Source organism: Periplaneta americana, chromosome 10 (genome assembly GCF_040183065.1).
Source record: "Periplaneta americana isolate PAMFEO1 chromosome 10, P.americana_PAMFEO1_priV1, whole genome shotgun sequence".
Lineage (NCBI taxonomy): Eukaryota > Metazoa > Arthropoda > Insecta > Blattodea > Blattidae > Periplaneta > Periplaneta americana.
This window is the reverse complement of record NC_091126.1, coordinates 145993299-146019951: the sequence shown is the minus strand read 5'-3', so window position 1 is coordinate 146019951 and position 26653 is coordinate 145993299. Positions and strand designations below refer to the sequence as shown.

The following is a 26653-nucleotide window of genomic DNA, read 5'->3' as shown; positions in this document are numbered from 1 at the left end:
CCTTGTCGTACTCCTGTCCGTTTTCCACTTCCTTTTCACATTTCTTCTCTTATCCTGACTTTGATTCGCTGTTTCAAATAAAAGTTACAGAATAGCCTTCTCTCTTTCAAATTCAAACCCATTTTCTTCAGGATCCTCATAATTTTATTGAAATGCATTGTCAAAATCATTTTGCAGGTCCTTAGTACAGATATGGAAATAAAATGTGGGCCGAATCTTGATAGCAGTCCTCCTAAATGTAGGCATCAAGCTTCGCAAGACTTTCAACAAGTAGCGTACATTTAGGCGCTCTTGTTTACTGCGCAGTGCTTTGTATCTGGAACTTACTAAAATTAGGCGGCCCATTTTTTCCCGGAACTGTACAAAATTAATGAAGTGTTACATTTCATTAAGTTTGTTAGGGAAGTAATGAATGTTGTATTATATTACAATTAGTATAAATTGAATGGAATGTCATACGAGAATTGTATTATTATAGTAGAAAACTAATGGAGTGTAATATTACATTTATATTGATAGAAATTTTTTGAAGTGTTACATTAGTCGACACTAAGATTATTAGAATAGTAAATAAGTGTTATATTACATTACGAATAGAAGAAAAATTATGAAGTGTGGTAGTTATTACATTAAGAATAGTACAAAAGCAATGAACTACTGTATAGTATTATTACATTAAGAACAGTAAAGAAATTATTCAAGTGTTACTTCGAATAAAAAGTAATCAAGTGCTTACATTACATTAAGAATAGAATGAAAGCAAGAAATGTTATTTTTTGCACTATCGTGTTTTTGTTGTATTTATAGCTATTGGTATTATTTCTTGAAAGTTAGAATTCCCACACAGAAATTTGTTGCTAGGGAAACCATTCTTCATAACATAAAACTATACTGAAATACATGCATTACAGTGCACTTATTGTTACTTAGTTACCATTACTTTGAATTAATATTGCTCTAAATTTTCAATGTAAAATATATTTTATTTGCAATTTTTGAAAACATGATCGTGTTCTGCTCGTTTTCCAAACTTTACCTCGATTTTGTAAAAAGCACTTCCCAACCATGTATCGTAATATACTATTACATTAAGAATAGTAGACTAGGGATAAATGTCACATTAGATTACAAATAAAAGAAAAGAGAGGAGTGCTACATTGTACTAGGAATGAAAGAAAATTAAAAAGTTTCACATTACCTTAAGAATAGGAGAAATGTCATGACTTGTTACACTACATTAAGAACGTTAGGAAATTAATAAATTGCTACATTACCTACACTAACAATAAGAACAGAAGAAAAGCGAGGAAATGCTACATTACACTAAGAACTTTATAAAAAATAAGGGAGTGTTACATCAGATTAAGAAAGAAAATATAGTAATAGAATGTTAGGGGAGAGTCGGGTAGTATCGGACATCGGGTAGTATCGGACAGTGCGTTTCTTTCATCTACCACCATATGGTAGTACCTGAATGACATGGTTACGTTTCTCTATGCGACATCACAGAAACGTAATCATGTCAATCAGGTACTATCATCGTGTGGTAGATGAAAGAAACTCACTGTCCGATATTACCCGATGTCCGATACTACCCGACTCTACCCTATATAAACTAAATGAATTCGGTTCTTCGAACGAGAGCAAAAATACATATTTAAATAATAATAATAATAATAATAATAATAATAATAATAATAATAATAATAATAATTTTCACAACTTTATTAAGTAAATTTTCTTGGACTGCTTTTATGTTTGTAAGAAATTAATTCGAGTTTTGTGGGAGAAAGCATAAGAAATATCAATTCCGTAATACTGTAAGTCATGTTGGAAACTATTTAAAATTCATGTTTCATCATTTGCGATGTAAAATAATTAATTCCCTTTAATAGTAACAATCCAGTACAAAAATATTAAATTTTATCTTCCGAACACACAATAAAATCATTCTATTGAAATTTAAACTATTTTCGGGGCATTCTTTCAACAATTTTATGAAGATCAGAAGGAAATCATTACCTGCCATACAACTCCTATTCAGTACCTTAAAGAGCAAGATAAATGCGAAGCCAGTTGCTGCGATGTTGGGAGAAGTGTCTTTACATAAGTAAACAACTTCTGTTAGTTGCTTTAGCCAATTACAAATTTACAAATTTTCTTGAGATGATGAGATATCTGAAGTCCTTACCAATGCAAGTTTTGTGACAAGTGTTGCTTCCCCGCCAGAGGACATGGAAGATGGAATAACTTTAAACATAAAATTGAAAGTTGCGTCTGTAAATAAGAAAGACCTTATGGAGTTATAATCAATTTAAATGTATTTGTTTATTTATATGATCAATATAATTATGTCTATGTTTTGAAAGTATTCATTTTTCAGTTAAAATAATTATCAATGTTAAATAAAGTACACCATTTATAATTAATGCAGTATTTTCATTTAGTCCCTCTCGACACAGATAAACATTTCCCTCCAAAATAAGCTATTTGTGAAACGCAATATATGATGGTGGGTAGTATGTTTTGTTCATTAGGTAATTGTCTAAAATTAAAAAAAACGTGAAGACGTAATATTATACCAGAAATTTATCTGCATTTTCAAACTTTGCATTATCTCCATGAATTATTATTGTTTAGCAAGAAATCAAGTTACAAAACGTGGTACTTACATCAACATTTCTCATCATATTAATTTTCATCGTCGCTGATAATTATAAATTTGTTAAATTTTATGTTAATGAAGTGGGAAGTGCCTAATAAGGGCCAATTTGAGGGTTTTACCCCTATGATTCATTAGAGTCACACAGTAAGCAAATTGGTTTTTCGTCAGCAAGAGAACTCGTCCTGCCCTTGGTTTCTTCGTGGTTTCTTTCGAGCGCTAAGACAAATAATTTCGGGATGAGACCTAACAGGAATGGACCAAGGACCTAATCCCTTCCCTCCGATTTCCTTCTACTTTTATTAGTATATTATCTAAATTATTGGCTTTCACGTCCTTCCTTGAAATCTCTCTTCTTCCGGCATTGTCTTCGCGAAACTGCTAGTTCACAGGGATAACGACTTCAGCATGGGTATCTGGTTCTAATGAGTGTATTGAGTCTATAATCAATATGGAGGCACGATATAATTACGCTGACATTACATATTCAAACTGACTTCACTATTCACTACTATTTTGACTGACTGACTGACTGACTGACTGACTGACTGACTGACTGACTGACTGACTGACTGACTGACACTGACTGACTGACTGACTCATTCATTCATTTATTCATTCAGTCATTGATATTTGAAGAGTCCACTACAAGAATGATGGACGTCATTTGGAATACATTTTGCAGGTGAACCAATTGAAAGTTTGAAATGCTTAGCGCTCAAAGCTTAACTGTGATTTTCCGATCATTACTGGACAATGACTATCAGTGTTAATGCCATATAACTCGCTATGTACATTCTATATGTCTTAAGCTATACATTGACTGTCTTGGTTCATTTTCGACAAGAAAGTGACATCTATCATTCTTGCAGTGGACTCTTCATTTGTTAGCGATGTTCTCGGAAATGATTGCATTAAGTCCTTCCTTAAGGAATACGATTCATCTCCAAGAAAATGACAATGCGCACTATATGGAAAGTGTAATTTACTTTTTTTACTAAATCGGTTATGTAATGACGCTGTACCAACTTCGATGTTACTTAGCTTCGGCGGAATTGGTGATAGGAAATGGTAATTTCACGAGCTGAGGCCGAGAAATCGCCATGGACTACTTGATATTATCCTTGCTGTTGTGGAAAATGTCGGAATAAAACCAATCAGGTAATCAGCCCAAGTGGGAATCGAACTCACGCTCAAGCGCAACCTCAGATCAAGAGAACACGTCCGAAATGTAACTGGATGTGATACTGACAGGAAATCATCCTTCGGTCCTGAACGAAATCTGACCGTTTTAATATTCCACGATTACATCCAAATTCATATACGCTATACCAATGTCTGCACATATGGAAGAAAACTTCTCAAAACAAAATGCCTTCAGAAGAATATTGAAATTCTTCTTATAGTTAAAAATTTTAGTCAGGTTTATTAAAAAACTTGAATTAGAACTTGCTTGTTATCTATGGTTGTAATATATTTTTTCACATTCCATAACTTCCAGAAGTCCTGTGCGGTTTTACAATCGTCTTGCGCGGTGCATTTTCGTGAAGTTTATTCCAAATGGAGTGAGTAGTTCATTAATCACTTGCCAGCACGTTGGACTTTCGATTCTGTAGTTCGAAGCAAGAGAAGAGAAGACCTCAGATGTTAGTGACCGAAGCGTGATTGCCTGACTTATCGATGGTAGTAAATAGGAATGAATGCTATTTCTCACTGTAAATGAAATGATCAAATTCAAAACTACCTCCGATTGCAAGGGCTTCCATCTCATATACATAAAACTCCTGATGTTGATTGTTCTCTTATTTCTCACAGTAGATATTATAATCTCCCTACGAGGATCATCATTTTTCAACACACCATCGTCTTTTCTGACGAGATCTTTGTCCCTCTTTGAGGAATAAAACATCAGACAATCACAGACATTGCGCAGTTTAATTACTTTTCTACTTCATAACGCAGAAATGTCTCATCAACACAATTCCATCAATCTACAATGCGAGATCGTTTGGGAGAAGAACCGTCTTCAACATAATTGATTCCATCAATCGACAATGCTACTCGATAACACATTGCTCGAGACCACAACTGTCTCACAAACACAATCGATAACATCAATCGACAGTGCCACTCGACACAGATTGTTCAGGAGCAGAACTGTTTCGTTAATATAATCGACTTCAATAATCGACAATGCCACTCGATTACACAGATTCTTTGGGATCAGAACTGTTTCAGCAATTCAATCGACTCCATCAGTTGGAATTGTCAAACGATTACACATATTGTTCAGTAGAAGAACTGCCTCGACAACACAATCAACTACATAAATCAATAATGTCACTTGATAATAGGTCCACAGATCGTTCGGGAGAAGGACAGACTCTTTCGCCAACGCAGTCGATTCCATCAATGAAAATTGCCACTCGATAGCAAAGATTATTCGGGAGCAGGACAGTCTCGACAACACAACACATTCAAACTTTATCAATCGATAACAATGTGGTAACAGATTGATCGGTAGTAGAACTTCCTCGACAATATAATCGATTTCATCAATCGACAACGCCATTCGATAACACAGATTGTTCGGGACCAGAACTGCCTCGCTAACAATAGATTCCATAAAGCGACAATGCCACTCGATAGCACAGATTGTTCGGAAGTAAAACCGCACCACCGATACAGTCGAATCCATCAATCAAAAATACCACTCCATAACACAGATTGTTTCTAATCTAATAGATTTACTTATCTTTTACTTATGCGTTTATCATCCCGAATCTCAAAATGATCTTGCTAAGTTAACTGTTTAACTCAATATATTAATATGAAATAGTTTGTTTTATTTTCAGTCTATCACTTATCAAGTTGTGGTAGGAGAAGTAGATTGTTACATCAATTACAATATATTAATATGCATCACGAATATTTTAGACTTTTTTACATCTACTTCCTACAGAATTTCAACATGTTGAACATTGTATTACAAATGAACAAACCTCAGCCTTCAGTTTAAAATAATTTTAAACCATTTTAATTCTTCAACTTCGGCACATTGTTTGCCATTTAAATATACTGTTTCTAATTTCAATCATATTTACTGGAAAGTTTTTTATCTGAATGTTTTAATTCAATACTATGTTTGACGCCATTTAGCCTCTTTAAAATGAGCAAGCAAGGTTAAAAAAAATATTTTTATTTGTGTTTAATATATGTTTTTATCTTTATATCTTTTCACCTACGTTCAATTGTAATTATTTGTTAGTAAATTATATCACCTGAAGATGACTTACATAAAAAAGTCGAAAATATTCGTGATGCATATTATGCATATTAATATATTGTAATTCATGTAACAGAATCTACTTCTGCTGCCATAGCTTGATAAGTGATAGACTGAAAATAAAACAAACTATTTGATATTATAATTCACGAACTTATATGAACTCTCAATATGACATTTAAACCAATATATTTAATTAACATTTGTGTATGTAACGTGAAGCGGTGAAAGACATACTGCAATCAACATTGATAAAAACTATTCCCATCCACTGGCGTAGCTCAGCCGTAGGTGCGTTTACGTAATGATCCTGAGCTACACTCGGGCGTAAGTTCCTTACTTCGACACCCACTTCACTAAATAACCATGTAAATGAAAACTACTATTCCCACATTAAAAACTGCCAGCGCGAGAGACAGAGTTTAGACCAACATTTCGCCACCAATGCAAGAATTTGATGACACTTTTTATAGGTGTTTTCTTTGAGGGTTGTCGATATCAACGCTTCTCCTCAAGAGGTTTACGAGTTTAGTCATATACTTCATGGACAGTTTGAAACGATCCTATTTACTTGTTATGAGACAATTTTACAATATAGCGAATAGGCGCACCTCAATTATTACTCGTTTATATTAATTTAAAGTTCAATAAACCATTACAATAATTACAAAATGAATCCCAGTAAGTTGAGGATCGCCATAGGCGCAGTTATAGGGCGGAATGGGGCACTGCCCCCCCCCAGACTTGGCCAAACTCCTTTTTTTTTTCTATTAACGTTAGAAAGTATTGAATTCAAAAGATTTTTCTTGCTTTTGTTTATGATTAAGTTTCTGTGCTTAAATTGACGAATTAATGTCTTCAGACCTTGTGTTTGGACTGTAATATGTATTTTAAATTTTTTAATATATACCTCATTTGATGAATGGAGGCATTGTAAGGTGTTTTTCTTTCTGTAACAGCCTGTACTGATGTGTTAGAACTCTGCAGGTGTTCAAGCTGCCACTTGGAGAAATATGAATAATAATAAAATTTACATTCCATATGATACGTTGCTTTTTTAGATAAACAGGCAAAGTAAATGTAAAATTGGTTCACCGCTGTGAAGTAATGGTTAGCACTTCTGGCCATGAAACGAGCGGCCCCAGATTCAAATCCTGGTTGGACAAATTACTTGATAGGGGTTTTTCCTCAAGCAATTGAAGTATAATTGCTCGGTAATTTTCGGTGTTGGACCTCGGACTCATTTCTTCATCATTAATTCACATATCATCCATAGAATAGCTCGGGTTAAGTTCACGGTGAGGCGTGCTGTACTTGTACAAGAGCGCGGCAGTTTGGCTACCCAATCATTCACAGAATAGGAGTGGTAAGCAAAATAAACCTCAGGCTGCAGTGTAAGGGTTTGTGTCCCTCCTCTGTACAAGAGGAAAAACAAAGTAAAATTGTCTGTATATTTTGTAACAATTTTACTTCATTTTACAATACTTTATTAATGATCATATTCCGATATACTGTGCCAAGGTCAAGCTATAATGGAGGGGTGAGATAAATGATGTCTCCCATAATCTCGTTATATCGGGATTCTATGGTTTTGCTTGTCCCCCCCCCTAAAAAACGGTTCTCTTTTCGCCTATGAGGACCGCCTACAAGGGTGAAGTAGAGGGTCTCGCGTCGTACAGTTACTCTTACGATATATTTAGGATGTTGAATATAAATAATGTATTGTTGTAAGCGTTACGTAGGTCAGTTTAGCATCAAGATCAACATCGACTCCGCAAGATAGAAGAAAACAAACAACGCTACAGAGTGCTGGTGCATAGGGTGTCACGCTATGTTTATCCAAGTCGGACAATGTATAAACTGAGATTTTATGTAGGTCATGCGAGCCCATGGTTTGAAACTGTAGAGGGCCTCCATTACAATTCTAAAATTTCGATTTACGTGATCAGTTCAGCGAACCCCGCTATACGCGCATGGCTGCGCACCCGCAATTCGAAGGCTGTCGAACAATGCGTCATGTGTGCAAGTGCAGGAAGTGCAACTTCCCGCCCTCCAGTGTCGCACATCACTTCCGATCTTCCGTGCCCAGCCTCCCAAACATCCGCACCTCCACCCGTACTAAGTCCGGTACAATGAAATAACAGGCGCCAAGTTCGCGGGTTCAAATATGGCAGACGGCAATGTTCTGAGGGGGCGGTGACATCTACATGGGTTACTCAGAGAGGAAATTAAAGCTGTTGATCGCTTGTCGTAGATCTATGACACCTAAATGCAGGGGCGTCTCGTCCTTTCGGGGCTCAGCCCCGCATGAAAATTTGCGTAATATATTATTTCAGATATTTACGAACAACTCTCAAATATAGAGGAATTCTCGTTCTTTTTATAGTCAAAGTTTGTACTTCATCTACGCGGAGGAGATGCTACAGTCTTCTGTTGTAGAAGCGACAGGTAAATTCTAGCCCGGAGATGCTAGATCCCCAGTACAGAACTTATGAGGGGAGTATGCCGTAGTTCCAGGTTCGGCGTAGTGCTCAGTGCACGGAGATGCTAGATCCTATAACACAGATGTTGCAAGTGAAGGCGCCGGGAGAGGGACGACTGTTGGGGCTCATTAATTTCTGTCGCGGTCGCGTTCGTGTCGCGGTAAAATAGTGTAATACAAGTAAAGGTAATGAAGTTTTATGAGCAATAATGAAATGACTTTTTAGTTTTAGTACCACGCATGACAAACTGTAATCAAATAGTCCCGGACAAATTCTAGGCCACGAGATGCCACTGCATAAAAGACTATCCCAGGCAGAAGAAATTTTTCTGTCGTTTCTCGGAATTTTGAGGTAGCACAACAGTAACCTATACTTGTTTTTTTTTTTTAAGATGGGACATGACAGTTAAGCAGCCGAGCTTGGAACTACAGTGCCATGTTGTCAATATGGACGAACATGCTGCCAGCTGATGGTAGCTATCAATTGTCGTTAAAATGGCTGACGTTAAAACATTGACACTTGACGCGAAGGTAAGAAAACAATACAAAAATCGACAGAGAATCAAAGACGAAACGTGCCAATGCTAACATTGTGTGCACAATAAATGTAGCCGAGCGAGCTATTAAGCACTCGCCATATGGAAACTGTAAGTTTGGCAACTCAACCGTTGTTACCGTAGCAACAGGCTTATCACGCTATGTGACATTCAGTTGTTTTTCCAATCGCAACGCTCCTGTCATGTCCCATCTTTCAAAAAAACAAGTATAAAGTCGCTTGAGATTGCCTACCATATTTTCACATTGTCACCGTGCTGCCTGCTCCTACTCCAAACATAGAATTAACAGTCTATAATTTAGTAGCATGACCAAAAATCAAATATGGCTTTATCTTAAAGGTTCAAAAGATGGCAAATTCACCAAACCCTTTACTCCAGGTACAAAAAGACGATCAGTACAAAATATTGATGAGTGTATAGCTTTAATGTGATGCGTATCTTTACGTAGAACTACGTGCAGATGCGACCACCTGTCGACAGGTGCATAGTTTTACTGTGTTGGATATTTTTAGGTATAAAAGAGAAATCAGACTTCAGATGCATACAAACAATTGTTCTTCCTCTGACACATCGTCAAGTGAGATTTACTGCCTGATAATAGATGTAGGGTAAGGTTGCCTAATTCCGTGACATATTTAATAAATTCTATATTTATGCCAAAATTGTACTAAACATTTTCATATAACACCTAATGACGTTATTTCGACCTTTAGATACAGTTTTTACAACATTCACTGTCAACAGTTTCACAAGTTTGATATATAATACATATATGAATCTTTCATTGTTATACAGTGGCTCCTAAATCCGTGACAGGGATCCAAATTCCGTGATGTGATTTCCTAATTCCGTGATACTAAAACAATCCTCATTAACTGCTCCGAAAACAAACGTGTATTTGTAAAAACACTTAAAAGTCATGGTATATTGTTTTAATGTGGATTAAGCAAGAAATTACAACATAGAAAAAGGACGTAAGTGACAAATTTCATAGAAAATACTTGTGTAACTACATGAATACATATTGCATATTAATATATTATAAATAACAAAAACTGAAAGTTAAATTCAATACAAAATTAAATTTGAATAAATTGAATTATAACACAATTATTTCTCATTATTTATATTCCTAACAACAGCAGTAATTAAGTTAAATATACGCCCTATTATGTTATTATAATTATAAATTATGTTTTCTATAACTTATTTCTATTATTATTTCCACGAACTATTTTCTTTCATAGACATTAATTTTAACAATTTAGCGTTGGCATCACTGGTCGAGTGAGCCAGGAAGGAGAAATATGAAAATGAATCCGAAAATGGGAAAGCTCCTGTAGCATTGTTATTGTCTTACAATGTTTAAATAATCATACGCATTGATTCAGCTGACTATAATCTACAGTAATATATCACTTTTATAATGCTATATTAATTCTTGCCTCAAATATAAAATGTTTCTTCAGGAGCGGTCACAAGAGAAAGAAAAACTTACTGGTCAACCACCTTTCACTGAACAAAAGCTTCTGCAGTCGACTGCTTCTATTCAAAAGGCGGGTAGTCAATAGAATTGAAAAGAAGATATCTCCTGGTAAAAACTTAGAAGTCAGAGACCACAACTCCATGGCAGTCAATTGAAAGTTTATCACGGCATTAGGAGTATCACGGAATTAGGCACCTTCAACCTACATATCCATCAGAACCTAAATCAGAGGCACTAAAGGCTATATGGATTAACAATATTAATGTCGTAAAAGAATTAACATCCTGACGTACTGTAGGATAATATGTTTCAGTACGATCTGGTTCTAGCTGAAAATTGATGTGAAATTCGCGTTAAAGAAATTACCACTCCCTCAAGAACACCACAGACACCATCTGCACAAGGACATTTAGACTTGTCTAATTCCTCACTTACTGACACTTCCTTTGAAGAACTGTCGCCAGTTCCGCTGCTAACACTTACATCTGGTGGTAAAAGAGTAAGAAAACTGCAAACCAGTCATAATAACGTCTGAAAACTATAGTAAATACCTAAAGAAACTAAACAGGAAAAAGAAGTTAGGATTTTCGCAGAAGGAAGTCATCAGTTGCTAGGCGTGTAGAGGAGGGACTTAGTTCATCAAATAATTTAGACAATCCAAAAAAAAAAAAAAACAAATAATTTTTCAGCCTGTAGTGGGTGTTACTACGATGACAATAATAGAGAATTTTGTGTTCAGTGTGTTGAAGAATGCCAAAAAAGAATGGTTTCACGTGCGATGTGTGAAAAATTGCACCGATGAAATTTCACGTGTGTCCAACGCGAGTAACAGTTTGCTTACTTACTTACTTACAAATGGCTTTTAAGGAACCCGAAGGTTCATTGCCGCCCTCACATAAGCCCGCCATCGGTCCCTATCCTGTGCAAGATTAATCCAGTCTCTATCATCACACCTCACCTCCCTCAAATCCATTTTAATATTATCCTCCCATCTACGTCTCGGCCTCCCATCACTATAAATATTTATATTTCAGGAATAAAATTTTTGTTGTAAATGTTGGGTTTTAAAGTGTTTCCTATGTTTATCATACTATGACGAAATCTCCCCTATAATGGGAGAAGTCGACAGTTCGACCTCAATTCAAGAGGTGGATTCCAAACTGGCCTAATGCCAAGTGGCAAGTTATGAGAAAACTAACAAAGACTGATAAAATAAATTTGACACCCTTAGATCCGTTTGAAAAGATATATGCAGACACTAAGTCAAGACTTAGGAGAGTCTGTTAAACTTACACAGTTATATATAGGCTTCAAAAGGATAAATTAAAACTTGAATAAAGAAAGCTAGTTAAAATCTTAAAGAAAGGACTTAGGACATTTTGAAATCCGCCTCTTCAATTCGTATTTTTTTAAATATAGTGATATAAAATTATCACATTGTCAACATATATGTGAAATGTATGGAAAATATATCCGTTTATATCGAAGGAAAAAATTAGAAAATAATTTGCATAAATCGGTCCCAAATTTAATACTTTTCCTTAGCGTGTTGAGATGTCCCTAAACGACTTTATGAAGTCGTCGGTTTACAAGCAAAATATGTTATATCAAAATTGTTACTTTTGAGAAAACGGCGTTTGAATTTTTTGACAAAACTGAATCCCCAAAATCTGTTCTAAGGTTTGGGATTTTGATCTTCATAAGAAAGAAGTTGCTTTATTTGAGCATGTAATAGATCTGTGGTACTGAAAAAATATTTTATAAACTAACTTAGTATAATAAAACTATTTTATAAACTAACTTAGTAAAATAAAACGATTTTATAAACAGATATCACTGACTTAATGTACTTAATCTGACAAACATGACTTAATTTATTTTACCTGCCGTAAGTAATTCTAGCAAGTAATGTAACTCTACTTAATGTCTTTCACCTATTTATTGATCATTACATACAGCATTTACAGCACATACGATGAGATCTTATAGCTCAGTTGAAGCACTAGGTAGTAGTATTATAAAGTAATTTACTTATTTATTTATAATTATATATATACATATGTGCATTGTGCTGCTAAGACATCAGCACGTGAACGTAATGATTTAGGCGTTCCCTGAAATAACAACTTAACGTACGTACGTTAGGTCATTTTTCCGTTTTCAGCATATAGTGAATCCTAAATAACGCATCTCTATCCTGACAAAACATTATTTTCCTCCAATAAGCATACAGTAGCTCCCTCTGGAAACATTTGAATGTCGCTCTGCGCAATGCTGTATTACCAGATCTAAAATGTTTGATGCTCTGAACCTCAAATTCAGGCTTTTGTGGTTACGTTCTTGTTCCAGAGAATACTTCAATTATGCATGCTTTTCATTTGAATCAATGATTGAACTTCATAATTTTACACTAGTGCAATTCAAACAAAACCTAACAGGTTAGGAAGTAAGCTTTCCTGGTTTACTGTATGATTTCGAGTACTAATTAGAGTAAATATGTTCTACATTTCAACAAATTACTCTACGCATGTTTTCTATAAAAACATATAATGGCATTGGCAGATTTTTTAATGACATAGAAGGTTTTCCTGTTCTTTTCATTTTCTTCTTTGCAGTTACACACTTGAATAAACAACACCACAAAACACCGACAACCTTTTTATTAACATCAGCATTAGAACAATAGTTCAGAAAAGCTTCACACTGGATCTTTTTTACTTCTTTTTGGCGTTATCAAGGATGGCGATGATAGTAATCATTATGTCATAGAAAACTAAGTCACTATGTCTGCTAAAATGTCCTATCTTCATACTTAGTGAATATGAAAATAATTAAATTTACCTAGTAAGATGACCTTGTAGGACTTAACGGATATTACCAGTGGATAGAGCGGCATAAAATACGTAAGTTAGTACAATTAACTCAAAAAGTGAAAAGATGACAATGTGTGACTCATTATACCCTACCCCAGGACATCTTTATATTCTTCATCTTATACAGTTTCAGTTGCTACAAATTGGAACTCGCTGCCGAGTGATGTAAGGGGTTGTTGGACAATAAATTCATTTAGGTCAAAATTACATAAATTCTTACTTAACAAATGAATTTCTGATTAATATTTATTACATATAATGAAACTAACATCTGTCCATTCTTATTATCATTAATATCTCTAAAGAGATTTACAAAACCTCTAATGGCAGTTACATTAATATTCTCATGATAGAAATATATTTTAGATTTATATATATATTTCCTCCCTGTAACATAGTTCTAGTAAGGTTATATTAAATTAATTTTCATCATTTTACTAGCTATCTCAAATCTCAATTTAATTATAATTGATTGAATTAAATTAGCTCATAAATTAAGTTTTTACTTTACCTTATAGGTTTATCTAAATTTAAATGAATATGTAGTCTACTAGTCGTTAAAACTTAACTGAAGAATATTGCTGGAGAACCTTTTAAGTGTAGTGTAAATATTCGTAATTTAAATATGTATTGTATTGATTAAGGCTGGTTGAGTGGAGGAGAAGGCCTTATGGCCTTAACTCTGCCAGCGAAAATAAAACATTATTATTATTGTTATTATTATTATTATTATCATTATTATTATTATTATTATTATTATTATTATTATTATTATTATTATTATTATTATTACATACACAGTGGGCCAAACAAAGGCACAAAATTTAAATGGTTCTATTCCAGTAGCTAATGATTTCACTTGAAAATTTATTTCACAGGCAAATTTCACAGTCCTTGTAGACCGGAAAAGTACTGTAATATTTAATGTTTCACCATTTACTAAACATTATTTTTTTATTTTTTAAGCAGTGCAAAATCGATCGTTTATGCCGAACTAAGCATTATGGTCCTACGAGTTCAGCAGGTCAAGCCGTTTATTGTGCTATCATCATTTGTTTTCTTCCGTGTTAAGTTCTCATTTTATGAATAATGGGTCGCTTAACGAACGAAGAAGATTTTCATTAAACATTTGCACCAATATGATGATTTATCTGCCCGTCAAATTGTAAGCAACCACGTTCAGCGAAATTGGTCTGTTTCAAGTGTACAACGATTTATTAGCAAGATACGGGCATGATATCCCTCCTGAGAGATTATTGCGTGAAAGATCGCATTTGTCAGATTCTCTTATGGTTTCCGCTGGAGTTTCAAACGAGATCTTAATCCTATGGACTGTTTTGTATGGAGTCAACTACAAAAATCAATTTACTACAAAACAAAATTCGTAATATTAAACATTTTTAAGACAAGGCCGTCTTGAAAGTTGGGACCGACTTGATCAAACTTAGATATCCAGTGCTATTGGACAATGAAGAAGACGCATAGAAATGGTTGTGCGGGCAAATGGCGGTCACATAGAGCATCATTTTTAATTTTGATTATTTTAAAAATCTTTAATTATTATGAATTTTACCAACATTTAGTTTCTGCATTTTGAAGTACTAAGTTGTCTTCATTTTTAGTAGGTTATTTTACGACGCTTTATCAACCTCTTTGGTTATTTAGCGTCTGAATGAGATGAAGGTGATAATGCCGGTGAAATGAGTCCGGGGTCCAGCACCGAAATTTACCCAGCATTTGCTCATATTGGGTTGAGGGAAAACCCCGGAAAAAATCTCAGCCAGGTAACTTGCCCCGACTTGCCTACCTGGTTTCGCAGCCAGACGCGCTGACCGTTACTCCACAGGTGTGGACGTCGTCTTCATAAACCACATTTTTCGCATCATTGTGTATTGACCTTCATAAGATTTTAATTGAGCCTCAAAAAACATAATAAAAAGTCCTGCTCATCTTCAAAGTCTACTCTTTCCAACAGTGTATTCATTATAAATTAATGTTATGTATTTCCGAAAATAGAGTATTTCTAATTTTGTGCCTTTTTTTGGCCCACTGTGTGATTATATATATATATATATATATATATATATATATATATATATATATATATATATATATTAGGGGAGAGTCGGGTAGTATCCGACATCAGGTAATATCGGACAGTGAGTTTCTTTCACCTACCACACGATGATAGTACCTGATTGACATGGTTACGTTTCTGTGATGTCGCATAGAGAAACGTAACCATGTCATTCAGGTACTACCATATGGTGGTAGATGAAAGAAACGCACTGTCCGATATTACCCGATGTCCGATACTACATGAAAATACTGCATTAATTATAAATGGTGTACTTTATTTAACATTGATAATTATTTTAACTGAAAAATGAATACTTTCAAAACATAGACATAATTATATTGATCATATAAATAAACAAATACATTTAAATTGATTATAACTCCATAAGGTCTTTCTTATTTACAGACCAACTTTCAATTTTATGTTTAAAGTTATTCCATCTTCCATATCCTCTGGCGGAGAAGCAACACTTGTCACAAAACTTGCATTGGTAAGGACTTCAGATATCTCATCCTCTCAAGAAAATTTTGTAAATCTGTAATTGGCTGAAGCAACTAACAGAAGTTATTTACTTATGTAAAGACACTTCTCCCAACATCGCAGCAACTGGCTTCACATTTATCTTGCTCTTTAAGGTAGTGAATAGGAGTTGTATGGCAGGTAATGATTTCCTTCTGATCTTCATAAAATTGTTAAAGAATGCCCCGAAAATAGTTTAAATTTCAATAGAATGATTTTATTGTGTGTTCGGAAGATACAATTTAATATTTTTGTACTGGATTGTTACTATTAAAGGGAATTAGTTATTTTACATCGCACATGATGAAACATGAATTTTAAATAGTTTCCAACATGACTTACAGTATTACGGAAGTGATATTTCTTATGCTTTCTCCCACAAAACTCGAATTAATTTCTTACAAACATAAAAGCAGTCCAAGAAAATTTACTTAATAAAGTTGTGAAAATTATTATTATTATTATTATTATTATTATTATTATTATTATTATTTAAATATGTATTTTTGCTCTCGTTCGAAGAACCGAATTCATTTAGTTTATATAGGGGAGAGTCGGGTAGTATCGGAGATCGGGTAATATCGGACAGTGAGTTTCTTTCATCTACCACACGATGATAGTACCTGATTGACATGATTACGTTTCTGTGATGTCGCATAGAGAAACGTAACCATGTCATTCAGGTACTACCATATGGTGGTAGATGAAAGAAACGCACTGTCCGATATTACCCGATGTCCGATACTACCCGACTCTCCCCTATATATATATATATATATATATATATTTATTATGTATGTATGTGCGTGTACGAGAACCATAGTACATAAATAATTGTCTATGTAATGCGCAATGTCGTCGCAGTTGCACTATTATTATTATTATTATTATTATTATTATTATTATTATTATTATTATTATTATCAACATCATTTTTAGTTGTAGGCCGAGTGTCAATTTTAACCGTTTCCCTGTATTACGTATGTAGGCATATCTGCACCTTGCAAAACTGTTGCGGATATGCGATGTCCATGACAAAAAACCGGATTTCAGCAGGCTGCGTATTTCGCTTTAAACTACCCAGACTTGCCATGATTGCTTCCTCACCTGTCCATTATCCCGTCATCCTATTGACGGTGTAATAACCACTGCTCGCGTACGATATAAATTTCACGATAGTAGGCCTCCAATAATTTCTAGAAAATTAACTTCGATTTCTTTTATTTTCCCCAACTGGCAGGAAACATGAAGAACTCAGTTTTAGTTACTATCGTCATTGTTTTTACTTGGTTATTTAACGACGCTGTATCAACTACTGGGTTATTTATCGTCGATGGAATTGGTGATAGCGAGATGGTATTTGGCGAGATAAAGCCGAGCATTCGCCATAGGTTACCTGACATTCGCCTTACGGTTGGGGATAACTTCGGTAAAACAACCAGGTAATCAGCCCAAGCGGGAATCGAAGCCACGCCCGGACGCAACTCCGTATCAGTAGACAAATTCGCTACCACCCTAGCTACGCCGGTGGACCATAGCTATAATTACAAAGAAAAAGTATATTTTTATCTTATCAAATTGATACTTGTAATGAATTTTATTGCTTCCTGGCAAAATATGACAGGCATTGCTTAAACTTCGTTGAACTTCGATGCTGAATAAATGTTGCAGTTGAAAACATTCCAGGAAACACTGCCATTGCCTTTGGTAACAGGTGCCATTATGTTAGGCATTTCCTGTAAGTTTTTTTTAGTCCGAATCTTAACTAGTGTCGCGATTAAGGATTTATGCTGTAAACCGGATGGTCGCGGGATTGACTCCCGATAGGATCATGGATTTTCTCCATTCATCTGGTCCTTCTAGCTGGGGTTTATACGTACTAAAAACAATATATGGTGAGGTACTAGAAATCAAATATGAACACCATATTAAATTCCATTTCCTCCGGGTTCACTGTACATCCACGATGGCATAAAATATTTGATCTGGGATGCAGGCAGAGGTCTCAAATTGACGTGGCACGGCGTGTAGCGTCACGACAGTGTGGGTAGAAGAAATCAAATATGGCTGGCACTACAATTCTACCATCCTTAAACCCAAAGCATTAACTTTATTAAATAATAGTTCATGGGTTAAAAAAATTGTATTACAGTATTCTTACTAAAACCAGCCTAAAATTCATTAAATTCATTGTCATCATTATTTACTATTTTTCATTGCTTTTGCTACACTTAGGCTATAAAATATACACATAATATCAATCAATCAAACTCCTGTATCTCCTCGTGAGGAGCATAGGGCATTCACAAAGTGCCTCCATCGGACCCTATTTGTAGCCAACTTCTTCACTTTACTCCATGTTTTCCCCTCCCTAGCAATTTCCTCCAAAACTGTTCTCTTCCATGTATTTTTTGGCCTTCCTCTTGTTCTATGTACTACCCTGGGGGTTCCAATCCAAAGCCATTCTTTCTATTGCTCCATCTTCTTTCCTGATTGTGTGCCCTATCCAATTCCACTTTCGTCTTTTGATTTCTATCATGATTTCTTTCTGATTTGTTATCTTCCATAGTTTTGAGTTTGTGATTATATCTGGGCATCTAATTGTTAAAATTCTTCGTAAACCTCTATTAGCAAATGTTTGCAGCTTATTTTGTATAATTTTACTTGTTTTCCATGTCTCACAGCCATATAATAAGACTGATATCACGTTACTGTTAAAGGTTTTAATTTTTGTAGATCTAGATATAATATAAGATTTCCATGTTGAGTACAACTGGGCAAATGCACTATTTGCATTTTTATTAGGTTCTTTACATCCTCAAAGGCTACACATAATATGGCATCTGATTAAAACTTGTGTGATTTTGTTGTTCAGTAACTTGCCTTTCGTTATTAGCAATTGAAGTTGTGCAAACCTAAGAGTTACAAAATGACTATCATGATATCTGTAACATGTGTGTATTCGAGGAAGTATTGGAAGTAATGAGGTTAAACTAACAGTCAGGTCGTCAAGCAAGGGGGAAAATATTTAAATTGCAACTTAGTGCCTCATGAATATACTTAGTCTCTAAAAGAAATTAGCACCAGGGGTATTTCCTTGGAAATAAAAGCGGATAGCACTGACTTTCCTACTCCTGTTGATACCAGTTTCTAGCAAGTTGGGAGCCATAATCTAATCTACCCTTTCACCTCCATGTCTGTAATAAGGGTACTTTTACATTTAAATTTATTTCAGCAATATAAAACCTAACAACATCTTTCTATTGATATTGAATAGTTACTTCATCGCGAACAATTGTAGTAAATGCAATTAGTCAAAATTCATTTTTACTTACTTACTTATGCTTTTAAGGAACCCGGAGATTCATTGTCCCCCTCACATAAGCCCGCCATCGCTCCCTATCCTGAGCAAGATTAATCAAGTCTCTACAATCATATCCCACCTCCCTGAAATCCATTTTAATATTATCCTCCCATCTACGTCTCGGCCTCCCCAAAGGTCTTATTCCCTCCGTCCCCCCCAACTAACACTCTATAATGCATCTTTTGCTACTAATGTTACCCCTCCTATTCTATATAGACTTGTAACATTCCAAGTACCAAATCTCATAACCTGATTTCTTTGGTGTGGTCGTGCCAGAGAATCAGTCCCATTTCGAGACTTATTTTGAGGTTTCGTAACAAGCTGTTTCTTTAGGGTGATGGCTTGTTAGTCCTTCGCGCAATCCCCAAATTGGAGGACCACTGTCCGCGACTGCTTATTCAATATATTCACAGCTACCCTTCATATCTGGAGGCCATCTCCTCTATTCGCAACCTGAGGACGCGCCATACTGTGGTGATAGAAACCCATAATATAAGGAATTCATTTTAATAATAATAATAATAATAATAATAATAATAATAATAATAATAATAGTAATAGTTATGTGGCCAATATAATAATTTAATATGATATATGACATGACATGATATGATATATGAAACGATGTGATAGGATAGGATATGATATATGATATGATATGATGTGATATGATATGATATGTTATTATATGATATGATATGATATGATATGATATGATATGATATGATATGATATGATATGATATGATATGATATGATATGATATGATATGATATGATATGATATGATATGATATGGTATGGTATGGTATGATATATGATATGATATGATATGATATGGTATGATATGATATGATATGATATGATATGATATGATATGATATGATATGATATGATATGATATGATATGATATATCATTTAATATCACTCAACCGTTTGATCGTGCTGGCCCTTCACATTCCTGTATTCGGGCCAGAATTCCCATTCTTACACTATTTACATCAATTTTAAAATTAGTGGATGACTCATGTACGTACTATATCTCTTTATTCAATGCTGTGTCCTTCCGTGTCCATTCTGTTACTTATCACTTCATCTATTATGCACTTTATTCATCTGATACTATATATCGTTCTAAAACCAATCTAAAACTAATTTTCCTATCCCTTCCATTTCGTTTACTATTTATTTAGTCTATTTTCACTACACGTACTTTTCAGTAACGTTTCTATCTCTCACTTGTTATTCTCATATGACATAAATTATACATTATATATATAAATTATATATACATATATATATTTTCGTATTCTCTATCCCACCTGATACTATATTCCTTACTTTCCTAATTCTTAGTCCTTACTGACATGTAACATGGTTAATTCATGCTCCTCGCTCACTTTACTATTTACATCACTTCACGAATTGATTTATTATTTTTACATTATATTCTTACACTTTACATATTTTAAATGACTCATGCACTTACTTTCCATTGTTCTACACTATATCCTTCCATGCCCTTTCTTTTCTCTTATCACTTCGTCTATTTCGTACTTTATTCGTCTGACAGTATTTATAGCTCAAAACTTATTTAAATCTAGATCTAAGTCCCTATCCCTCACACTACGTTTACTATTTATATAATAATTTAATATTTCAATATATGTGAACAATTTGTTAACATTTGTTGACATGTTAAGGGTACACCAAAATTAAAATTTGAATATTTTAAAATATTTGACCTACGGGTTTTCATTTTAGTTGGCATATTATTCGACATAAATAAATTCTTATTGTACACACGAATTTTCAGCCCAATTGGTAAATATGTTATAGGGAAGAGTCGGGTAGTATCGGACATCGGGTAATATCGGACAGTGAGTTCCTTTCATCTACCACACAATGATAGTAACTGATTGACATGGTTACGTTTCTGTGATGTCGCATAGAGAAACGTAACCATGTCATTCAGGTACTACCATATGGTGGTAGATGAAAGAAACGCACTGTCCGATACTACCCGACTCTCCCCTATATTTTAACGTGTTTCTTAAATTTTTTTTTTCATCTGCTCTCAAAGAGTGAAGAACTATTCACTCTCTCACGTTACTCTTCAATATTCCTCAGAACTCAACTCTATCTACTTAGCTTCTCTTTTCAACATTTGTCCTTATATCACGAAATATATTTTCGCTCACGACACCCTATCATACTCTCCATTCCTAAACACAGAACATCCTCCTACTAATCATGTCACACCGTTTCTGCAGCACATCTCTGGAACTCTCTACCACAACATGTCAGAGACTGTCGGACATTATCTAGGTACAAAAATAAACTAAAATTTCACTTTTTCATTTCAGATTCCTTTCAATTATAAGCTCTTTTGTAAAAAAAATATATATATTTATTTATTTCATTTTCCTTTTTTTTTTTTTTTTTTTGTTCTCTTGATCAGCAGATGAATTTATTATCACACCCTTATTTCATATTTTCTTTCTCTTTATTCTATTACATTCCCATGTTGCATTCTTACTGAGTTGCTTTTATTATATTCCAATCTCTAGATCTATATTTTACTTTCTCTTTTCATTATGGTACTATTTTCATACTATTTAGTATCGATTTTGTTATACTATTATTTTTTTAATATGTTAGTATTCTGTTCTTTAACGTTTTGTTAAATTTTATTGCTTGTATACTTTGTGACCTAGTAGAGTGTAAGAGAAGGCCCTATGGCCTTAACTCTGCCAGTATAAATAAATAAATAAATAAATATGTAACTTAATAAATAAATAAATGAGTAAAGAAATGAACAAATAAATAAATAAGTAAATAAATAAATATTTTAACTGAAATTTTACTATTATGTTCAGCATACTGTCAATAATAAATGCAATGGAAATTTTAAGTGCACGCATTTATTTTGTTAAAAATATTATTTACATTACTGTAGCTCAAGTGCGAAAAAAAATCCCACAACTACAACTTTTTAATGCTTTTGAAACCTTCTAAGATGTTCATGCCAGCGTTCATACAATAGGCATATAGTTTGAGAGATGTGTGGAAATAAATTCTTTCAATTGGTTAAAATATGTAGAAAGGGTAGGTATTGAACATGTGCGTAAATGTAAGAATTAAAAACCCATTAAAAACGGAGTTAAGCAGCACAGATATCAGGGGATTCAAAGCGCGCACACCTTTAAAAATGGCTACCAAAGCAAGAGTCCAAAGGGACGCAAGTCTTTGAAATTTTGCAAGGAGCATCTGTTATCATCATGATATTTTTAAGTATTTCACTTCATTGTATTGTTACATTAAGCAAGTGAAGACTCGTCACTAGTATCCGCAACCGCAACTAGTGTTCAACGGGGACCTCGCGACACAGAGTTTTACTTGTATTTACCGAGAAAATAAAATTTTAAACTTTAAAATTGCTAGAAAATATGAATTGGCTCACCGCTATCGCATTGTTTCCCATGGTTTTCTCGGAGATCGTTCACATTGTCAATTTCCGTTCCGCGAGGAAATGATGATTAGCGCTCGAACATCGTCAGTTTTGTCTATTTTATTGTTATGTACATAAGTATTAAAAAGTAATCCAACATTCATATTAGATTATTTAAAAGCCCCTATACAAGTCCTATACTACATATAAATGCCTATTTAGGGATAATAGCACAGTCTAGTATATGCAGTCACGAAGCTCAATACGTAGTAAATATGCATCTATAGATAGTTGCTAACCACTAGGATCGCTACTATCGCCTCATCACAGACAATGCGGTATAATAAACTAATAACCTTTATAAAGCCAAAAGTAAAACTTTCAAGAAGTGTTTTATGGGGAGGCAGAGTGAATATTTAAAATCCACAAAATTTATCCGATTTGTTTGAAACTGATCATGGATACTAAGTATGTTATTAGTAATGGACATACCAAGTTCCAACTTTCTAAGTACAATAGTTCTGTAAATATTAATAATTTTATAAAACTTTATATCGTTTGATATAAAATGCTCCATGCACCATATTGTAAGAAATTTTCAATATTTCTTTTTATTTATATGTTCAGAGAAGGTATATAAATAATGATAAGTATTAGTTTATTATGGGAATAATATAGTAATACAGTTATATTGGTTTTAATTTCATACTTTTAAGGGCACAAAATCAAAAACTAACATCGGAATATCAAAATAAAGATAACAAAATTGGAAAAAACCAAATTTTCATTCTTTCTTCAGTTTTGTTCGAAAATTTCACCTCTGCCTCCCCTTAATGAAGGGATGGGTTGGTGTAGACGAAAGTTTCATGACGGACTGAAGGATAATTTTTTGTCAGTACTTCAAAAAAGAGACGACTAGAGTTGTACATGTTTCGGTTTTCATATTCGTGTTTATGAATTTTAAAATAGCGAATCCACCGGTTCATGCATGCATAAATCATGTGAAGATAGCGGATTTTATAAATGCAGATTTGTTCTCCTCAGCATTTTAAAATTTATTCAAGTCTGAATTTTTTTCTCATTTTTCATATAATATTAAGTTAGAAACATTGAACTATACATTTTACGAGCTTATTCCAGACCCAGGATTTTAATATCTTTATGGCTTAAAAATTCAGTTAAGTAAAATATAACAAGGAAGTTTAATCATTTTATTTCATACGTGGTTGTATTTAAGGAAATCGGTTTAATAATTATTGTTTTTTTTTTATTTAGAATTATAGCGGTATTTGAACCGATAGATTGGTCTTAAATTTTTTACAGGTAATATGTGGAAAGATGTGACATTTAAAACACCATAAAAACAGCTGCTTTTGTCAAAAATGCAGCACAACAAAGGAAGTGATAATGTAATATAATGTACAGTAGAATCCCGATTATCCGTCACCCTATTAACCGATTGATGGATTATCCGACTGTCTTTATTTATTTATTTATTTTATTTATTTTTTTTTTTTGCTGCAGAAAACTTATGAAGAACTGTACATTGTATTAGTACGAATTTTTTTCTACACAGTGTTTTTATAAACGTTTAGCCTTACACGGTATGGTCTACACTTCGAGAGGCCGTAATGTCTAACTTCTTTGCAAAATATCTTCCACAGGTATCAAAATAAAACATGTGCTACGAAAAATAAGTGCAAGTATTTGGGAAAAGAGAAACTGTGATTCATCTCGTCTCGGAATACGAGTTTTGAATTACGACTGTGCGCGATTTAACAAAATAAACAAGTATAAAGTATGTAAATCTACAACATGAGACCTCTACTACAGTATTCCTATCCTATCTTTCCACATAAGGAGTTTCCTTGGCCAGACTTAAATTAGTGAACTTCTGATCCACCACCTAGCGTGTTTCAACAAAAGATCACCGAGAAAATTACGAAACTGTATTATGCACTTGATTTATGAAAAACTTTTATGGCACGGATTATCCTATTATTTCGATTAACCGTTCACTCCATCCCTTCATTACCACGGATAACAGAGGCTCTACTGAATATAACTATTTTAATGTTATTGGGGCCTATAAGTTTTAGTGCTTTTTTGCCTGCCTATTCTTAACTTTTAAGTGCCTACAAAAACGTGTGTTTGTGCAACAATTAATTGGGCGGAGTTACGCAATAATAGACCAACCGACAATTTGAAAAAAAATTAGATATATGCACAAATCTATTGATGGCAGGCTAATTTAACTCGGAAAAAAAACAAGAATGCGATATCTAAATTTTGCTGCTATTTATAAGCAAAAATTCGTTTATTGCATAAAATGCATTTATTTATTTTGCTTTGAAATATTAATTCAACCCCTGATCTCCTATTAAAAATCGGTTAGCCTTTTTTGGTATTATTTGTGCTATTTCTTGTAATAATATGAATGCTATAATACTTCTTGCATGAAATGTTTAATAAAAAACCGGTTTATTTCAATGGTCAATATCTCGAAACAGGTTTTTGGCGCTTGGTCTCTTAGTGCGTAACTCCGTCGTTATAGTTCACTCTATCCTAAATAACGTGGCGGTGCGTGAGGGCCGTATTCATAGACATTTCGCAGCATGTGCTACGAGCGTACTAAGCTAGCCCCGGCTATCCACTGGTTACTAGTACAGAATTCAAATCATATCCTATCGCTAACACTGGTTTATGAATACGAAAAACGCTGATAATCCACCGAAACCCCACGCTAAAAATGTCTATGAATACGGCCCTTTGTTTCTACTCGTAAATATTATACTTATATATGGCTGATTAAACGAGGATAAATATCTTGGAAGTCAACCGCTTTGTTGACACTTCAACATGATCATTACATAACGTTCCATCAACTGAGATCTGGAATAAAAAAATCTTAAGTACTGACCTTCATCTCAGCGTTCCTTTCCGTCTCGTCCTCACAAAGGTGTGAATTCCGTCGATATCAAAGTATAAAAGTTATGGCGAAATGAATATTTTTTCTCTAGTACATGTGTAAATGGGGTGCTTCACTCAAAACAACAGAATGAAACATTTGTGCGCTACTTGCAAGTTGGATGTCCTTGCGACACTGGAGGACGGGATCAAAATTAACAGAGACATTTGGTCTTTTTTTTTAGTATGCCAGACAATAAAGCGATTTCCTCAGAATTAAAAAAAACTATAACTGAACAATATACACTGGATCAGTGTCACTGTCACAGTTATGTGAAGCAAGAAAATACTAAATTGCGTTTAAGGAAGAATTAATTAGGTTTTTCTTCATAAGAACGAAAACCACTCGAACTTGTAATAGATGTGAGATTATATTTTATAGTAATTGTGTAATGAACTCTCCAAACAAGTCGCGAGTCGAACACTTTTTTTTTACGAAAACTGTAGCGGCGAAGCACAGAGGAAAGACTGCCCCACGACCACTGCATCAACACTCACCATCTTCTCTGTTCACGCACTCTGGTAGAGGACTGCACGTTGTTCCACGCCCGCGGCCACCCTAGTTACTGCGCGAGGCCAAACACGGGCCGCGCCTGCGTACAAGACTTATTGACGTGATCATTGTTGTCAGCCTAGGATACGGAAAATTAAAATAAAAACAAATATATAATTTCGTGTTAAACGTTAAACTGTTGGGATCAGATTTAGACTTAGGCACATTACCTGAATGTAAGGACGTAATTTGAGAGCGCTCTGCCTGTCTGTCTGTCTGTTTGTCTCTCTCTTTCTCTCCCTCGCTTATGCAGTTCTTATATGGCTATAATTATCTGAATACGTAACTTGTAACAGATGGCTGCCATGCAAAACAATTTCAAATTGTAAAGCTGGACTCAAACGACACTCATATTGACCGTGTGACAGCCAGAG

The 26653-nt window shown here is 34.3% G+C and overlaps 1 protein-coding gene across 4 annotated transcripts in view; it reads right to left on the bottom strand.

The window, feature by feature from the left end:
* LOC138708076 (uncharacterized) overlaps positions 1 to 26334 on the bottom strand; it is a 107400-nt gene extending 81066 nt beyond the window's left edge. For 3 of the 4 annotated variants that reach the window (XM_069838223.1, XM_069838225.1, XM_069838226.1), the window contains exon 1: positions 25680 to 26218. In XM_069838223.1, the coding sequence (XP_069694324.1) occupies positions 25680 to 25685 (6 nt within the window). In that variant the 5' untranslated portion in view covers positions 25686 to 26218. The other variant, XM_069838224.1, reaches the window with a different exon arrangement.
* Between the last annotated feature and the right edge of the window lie 319 nt (positions 26335 to 26653).